General features: G+C 37.3%; 1 protein-coding gene across 2 annotated transcripts; it reads left to right on the top strand.

Moving 5' to 3' along the window:
* On the top strand, positions 1,083-2,359 carry LOC110264476 (proline-rich receptor-like protein kinase PERK13). Of its 2 annotated transcripts, none has more exons than XM_021106665.1 (4): positions 1,083-1,480; positions 1,554-1,707; positions 1,884-2,004; positions 2,077-2,359. In XM_021106665.1, exons 1-4 carry the CDS (start codon positions 1,171-1,173, stop codon positions 2,158-2,160), a joined length of 669 nt encoding a protein of 222 aa, XP_020962324.1. In that variant the 5' UTR covers positions 1,083-1,170; the 3' UTR covers positions 2,161-2,359. The 2 variants fall into 2 exon arrangements, with proteins under 2 accessions (XP_020962324.1, XP_020962325.1); XM_021106666.1 differs by having other exon boundaries at positions 1,114-1,480; positions 1,563-1,707; positions 2,077-2,328.

Raw genomic sequence — 6,578 nt, 5'->3', positions numbered from 1 at the left:
GTTTATATTCATCACTATTTTTAGTTCATAATTCATTCATTACCTTTAATTTAATTAGTAATTTAATATCATACTTTTAAGTTAATACTTTTAAATATTATTGATAAATTGCTCAAAAAATGATCATATTGATCATATAATATTGTTTTTTATTTATTTCTCAAATTTGATTATATTACTTATAAAATTTGATTATAAAAGCAAATATATATATATATATTACTTTTAATGAATGAGTGTCAAAGATTTTACTATCAATTTTATTGTTGAAAACAAATATTTTGAGTGAACTATTAATTCGTTTTTGATCATTTTTTAGAATGACAATGTAACCCCTTAAGATCTTAGTTCTAAGCAAGTTCAAGCAAGCTAATCAATTCACTACTAATAAATACATGAGTCAAAATTTTGACATCCAAATTATCCACCTAAATTTTAATATTATTAGGATAACTATCTGCACACCTAATGAATTAAATATTTAATATATCTATTGTTCGTATTATTCACAAAAATTATTGTCTATCTATAGTTTTTCTTAGTGTAAAGTATTTTGGTTCAAAAACTGGATAAGTAGATTAATTTTAAGTTCTGAATTCAAGTTTACGACTTAAGGATCTAATATGATAATTTAATTCCAAGATTAGTGCGTGCATTCCTTTTATTTATTTTAGAATATTCTTGGCATATATTATCTAATAATGTACTCTTCATTATATTTTATATTTTTTGTTCGAAATATTTCTTACCCTTTTTTTTAATATGTGGAAAATATATTATTAAAAAAAACTAACCTATAAAATATAATTTTATCATCCCATCAATTAAATAATTTTAAAATATACTATATGTCACCATTCCTTCCAGTGTGAATAAGATTAGTGGTATCATCCCATCAATTAAATAATTTTAAAATATACTATATGTCACCATTCCTTCCAGTGTGAATAAGATTAGTGGAAGCTTCAGAGGCAACTTTGTAAGAAGGCAGCAAGTTAGTTAGTTTGTTAAGCTTGGCGGGAAAGTTAGTTACAAATATTTTATAATTGGTTATTGATCAGAATAATGTAGTGTAGAAGCTGTTACTGCAATAATTCTGATCTCTCTCTCTCTCTCTCTCTCTCTCTCTCTTCTCCAATTCTTGAATATTTCTGAGGCACAAGAATCATCATGTCAGAGTCATCACTGAAGATGTTAGGGATAATAGTAGCGATCCTGGTGTGTGTTGTGATCTGGTACTTGTCGGTATATTACTTTCTGAAAAAATGGAAAACAGTTCAAGTGCGTCCTGTGAATGAACACGGAGGCGGAGATCAAGAGATGGCTGCTCTGGATCAACACGGCCATGGCCACGGCGGAGAGCCGGCTCTACCGGAGAATCATCCTCCTCACCAGGAACCTCACTTTGACGCCATCGCCCAAGGACAAGCTCAAGAACATCCTCCTCATCACCATGAACACCTTCCACTCCTTCTCGATGGTAATCATTACTTGATGACATGTTTCAATTAAGTTCCTAAATTGTGATGATATTCTTGATTTAATTTCGATAGGAACATCAAATAATGCTGATTCTCCAAGAACTGATAAAGTTGAGCCGATTCAAGATCGAACTCTGCCACCGCTGGATGAACTGAAAGAAACTACGGTTAACTCTGGGGATGAAGATGCCCGTGCCCTTGGAACCTTTGGTTACGATGCACCAGAGTAAGTTCTTCGTTATCAATTCAGTTTCATTTGATATGGATTTAGTCTCATATGCTTTATGTGCAATAACTAGAAAAGAGTAGTATCAATTCAATTCCAATGACTTCATTCTTGGGTGGTTCAAGTTGGAGAAATAATAATGAAATATTATTCTTTTTATGTTACTATTATTGCAGATATGCAATGAGTGGGAAATTGAATGCTAAGAGTGCTCTATTACATAGCTTGGGTGTTGTCCTTCAGAAGCTTTTGGCAGATCATGCATTATCAAGTGGTCAGCAGAGCCTATTTTCTAGGGTATGTCCAAATCATAGCTTATATTATTGAGAATGCATGCAGCTGATCACAGTAATTGATCATGTGTTTCAGGCTTTTCCAAAACACAGGCATTGTTTAGATGAGAAACTAGGAGCTGTTGCAATGTATGTGAGATATGAAGAAGCTGTTTTTTGAACATTCACAAGCTCTGCAACCTTTTTTGAATGCAAGACCCTGCTGCTTATGCACCAAACTAGACTCTCTATATCTCCTTCTACCTACTGTATCTACTCTCTGTACATTTGCTTGCAAAAACAAACAAACATGCTTCCCATTGACCATTGTTTACATACATTTCATTCATTTTGTTCATAATCCATGAGTGTTTTTGAGGTATACATGCTTCTTTTATTCTTTTATTTGTTTACCTCTTTGCTGCTTGTTTGTTAGATGTCTCTTTATGATGGATTGTTGCCTTCTTATGGATTAAAAAAAGGCTACACAAAAAATGAAATCTTGTAGTGTATCAAATTAGTAACTAAGCAGTAGGTACAAAATCCAATCCAATCCAATTAGATAGATTGGACCATTGATGCTGTTCCAATCCAATCCATGCGTATCTGCTAAAGAAGGTGTGAGAGTGAGACACCCTCTCAATTTAATTTTTATTTTTCTAATTTAAAAGAGAGATTCAGTTTTACATATTGAAATGAATATGACCATGTTTTATTTTTTCTACCTTCGATTTTTTTGTTAAAAAAAACTAATAGGATTAACTTTACAAAATTGTGTGGGAAACAAATGTAAAAGATTGAAATTTAATAATATCGATAGTTATTCACATTTCACAGATTACTCAAATATTAAGTTAGATATTTTATAAAGATATGAATAATAAAGCTTTCAAAATAGGTCAAATATATTTGGATGTGAAAATGAAATGTTAAACGAACTTAACACAATAAGTAATGAACTAAAAGGATAATTTGTTTAATATTTATTTTTTTTCTTAAAAATAAATTCAGAACTTCTTTCGATTTTTTCCTAATTGAATAATAGTTTATGATGATTTTATTCGAACACATTTACAAGCAATAAACTAATGCTACACTGCTTCCCTCTTTCAAAATATGTGCATCTTTTATCTATTTATTGATAAGTTTGGGATCTAACTTTCTTTTTTTTCCGTCAATATCCATCATTTTTTTAAAATTGTTTTCTTTTTAACATACTCTCGCCAAACAGAACCAATAATAATGGGATATATGATGTATGATATGTTATAATTGAATATGAAGTAACCTAATTCATTTAATTTTGCAATTCAAACAACAACAACAATATAGTGATTTAGATTCGCATAAGAGGAGAGGGTAAAATAAAAAAATTATGCCAAGTATTTTTAACGGTAATAATATTATGGAATTATAAGCTTTTTAAAATAAATTAATCTTCCAAAGTCAGCAAAGGGAACAAAACAGGTCTAGAGAGTATTGGGCTTCTGAGATACCTGAGAAGTGTCGGTGTATTTATAGTGGTGAACCCATAACCACCGTTGGTGTAGTTCTGTTATTCATAGGGAATAACCGTCCCTTTATCTTAGAGAGGTTGAGATATGGCTCCAGGAAGTGGGTAGAGAGATTTTAGGGGCAGTTACTCATTTGAATGGGTGTTTATCTACCAGCTAATCTTCGTCCCAACTTCTTTAGAGCAAGTCGTGATAGGAACCGACTTCTTGGGGTGAAGGTCGGTGTAGAGCGAGGCTTAATCCTTTGGATTGGGCCTTTTGTTTGGACCTGGGCCTTATCATTGGGCCAGGGTATGAACAGTGCCCCTACTCGAGCCCAATTTCTTTTAGGACTTGGGTTCGAGTATTCTACTCGGGGTCGTAGCCGACTTGTTGGAGGACCGACGTGATGGTTTGGAACCGACGTGACTTTTCGTGACTTTTGATTTTCACAGTTACGTCTAATCAAACGTCGCGTCCGTTAGAGGTTTGCGTAGGGGTTGTCTTGGTAACGGTGCACCCATTAATGACTGCGTCCGTTTTTACCATTATGCCCCTAACGTGTTTATAAATACTTTCCTTCTCTTTCTTTGCTTCGTTTCTGCGATTTTTCAAATTTTCTTCTTCTCATCTGTTCGTGGAGCACCCCTTGTTTGAAGGCTTTATCTTCCTCTACCTTACTTCCAGATAAAGGTTAGTCTTTTCTTCTCTTATTTACGACGTGCTTTCTGTTTGCATGCTTTTATTCTTTAGATAGAGAGAGGTTGATTCGTAGGCTCTGATTCCGTATTCTCCTTAGAGACCATGTTTTTTATTTTCTTTTCTTTTTCCTTTGTAGGTTTTACTCACCTTTTTAGGAAAAGAAATGTCTTCCGTAGAAATTCTTGCTCAGTGGGTCGATGTCACAGTCTTAGGAGAGGAACCTCTGGTTGACACTGATTTTATTACTGACCTTCGCACTCGTCACCGGCTCTGCACCTCTGATGAGGATGAGCCAAAATATGAACTGCTTGCCCCGGGTCCGGAAGACCGGGTTTGCTTCGGGAGGGCTACTGAGACGGCCCCTCATTTCTTCTTTATGTATGAGAGCATGATTACTCGTTTGGGTGTTTTCCTTCCATTTTCTGATTTCGAAATGGCTGTCTTACGTCACTGCCGTGTTGCTCCTACCCAACTCCACCCCAATTCCTGGGGTTTTCTGAAAATTTACCAATTTATCAGCCATGCTTTAGACTTTCCGACTTCTTTGAGGATTTTCTTCTTTCTTTTCCACATGACCAAGCCCTTCAGTGGGCAAAATAACAAGCAATAATGGGTGTCTTTCCGAGCTATACAAGGTCAGAGAGTTTTCACCCTTTTTGATAAATCCTTCCATGACTTCAAAAATTATTTTTTCAAAGTTCAAGGCGTAGAGGGTCACCACCCCTTTTTCTTGGATGAGAATTCTTCTCCTCGCTTTTCCTTGTACTGGTTAGAGGCTTTCCCCTGTGAGAAATATGGTTTGGAGGATCTGGATGAGGTGGAGGCAGCTATTGTAGGGTTCCTCCGAGAAGTGTGGGGGAGGACCCCATATCTGGATACCAAAAAATTTCTCCAGGGGTCGTCGTCTTTTGTCCAGACACAATTAGGTAGCTTTTATCTACTTTGTTTCCGACTTGTTTCTACCGACTTGAAGTTTACCAACTTGTTTTACTAATTGTTTTTCTTTTACAGAGATGGCGAGGAAGAATTCCAATGAGTCTTACCAGAGAGTCCAAGAGGCTAAGGCGAGGTCTCGCGCCAGAACTGGTGGTGCCAGGGTAACTAGCTCTCCTTTTCCTCTTCCTCCCCCTTCTTCCCAAAATTTGGGGACTCCTTTTCAACCCATTGTTATCTCCTCTTCGGCTTCTTCTCAGCCGTCCCCTCCTCCCCGACCTTTCCCTGAGCCAGAGAAGAAGAAGCGCAAGGCTTTAGAGTCTGGCTCTTCTTTTGAAGCTGAGGCTAAGGTGGATGCTCCTACATTTATCCAAAAATTCATCTATTCCCATACCCGTATAGGTATGGATGATGTTTCTATTCGGAACCACCTCACTATTCTGGCTAAGGAGAGCATCAGGGCGGCGGGGATTTGTGCCAAGTTCCTTGATATTTTTGAGAAGACTCCTCTTAGCTCTCTGGGTTCAACCTCTAAGGTTGAAGAGTTGGAGGGAAGGCTTCTCATATATCAGGAACATGAGAAGGAGTTGAAGAAGGAGGTTGCCAAATTGAAGAAGGAGAGGGATGGCCTCTGAGAGAAGGAGAGCAAGTTACAAGCCCAATGTACCATGGAGGAGGGCTTGAGAAAGAAGGCACAGGAGAGTTATCAGAGTTTATTTGAGGACCTTGTGGCTGTAAGGAGGGATTTGTTGAATTCTCGGACTACCTATGTCGAGTTGGAGGACTCTATTGTTGAGGGGGCCGAGGAGGCCTGGAGGATTTTTAAGGAGCAGGTCGGAGTTCTAGCTCCCGACCTGGATCTCTCTCCTTTGGATCCTGACAAGGTCGTTATTGATGGTGCCATAGTTTATCCCCCAGCTCCCGAGGTCGTCACCGAGTCAGATTTGAAGACTCGGGGGCAGAGAATCATTGAGTCCCCTCCTCCTCAAGAGGATGTTCCGAGTTCCTCAAGACCTCACGGCGCCTCTTCTCCGACTCCTATGGACACTTCTCTCCCTGGTTCTGATGGCGCTCCGACTTCTCTTCCCGACTCTGGTGGTGATCCGACTACTCCCTTCGGTCCTAGTGGTGATGCTCTTTAAAAATTTATTATTTGTTGGCTATATGGGGGCCCGGCCTGTGGGTCCCCTCTTTTTAACTCTTTATATTTGTGGTGGTGGTATGTTGACATTGGCCTTTTGTGGCCGTAAACAAAAAATATTTATAATTACCCTTTTTTGGATAAGGGTTATTTTAACAAAAATACCCTTTTTGGTATAAGGGTTTCAGCTACCTTTTTGTGTGCATGCTTTTCTGATTTTGTTTTTTCGAAGTCCCCTTGATCTTTTCTAAAAAACCTTTCTTTTGGCTTGTCTGTTTTCCTGAGCCTTTTCGTTTTAAGGACTTTAGGACAGCTTTTTAAGCTTTTTCT

Source organism: Arachis ipaensis, chromosome B07 (assembly GCF_000816755.2).
Source record: "Arachis ipaensis cultivar K30076 chromosome B07, Araip1.1, whole genome shotgun sequence".
NCBI lineage: Eukaryota > Viridiplantae > Streptophyta > Magnoliopsida > Fabales > Fabaceae > Arachis > Arachis ipaensis.
This window is presented reverse-complemented; position numbering and strand designations above follow the sequence as displayed.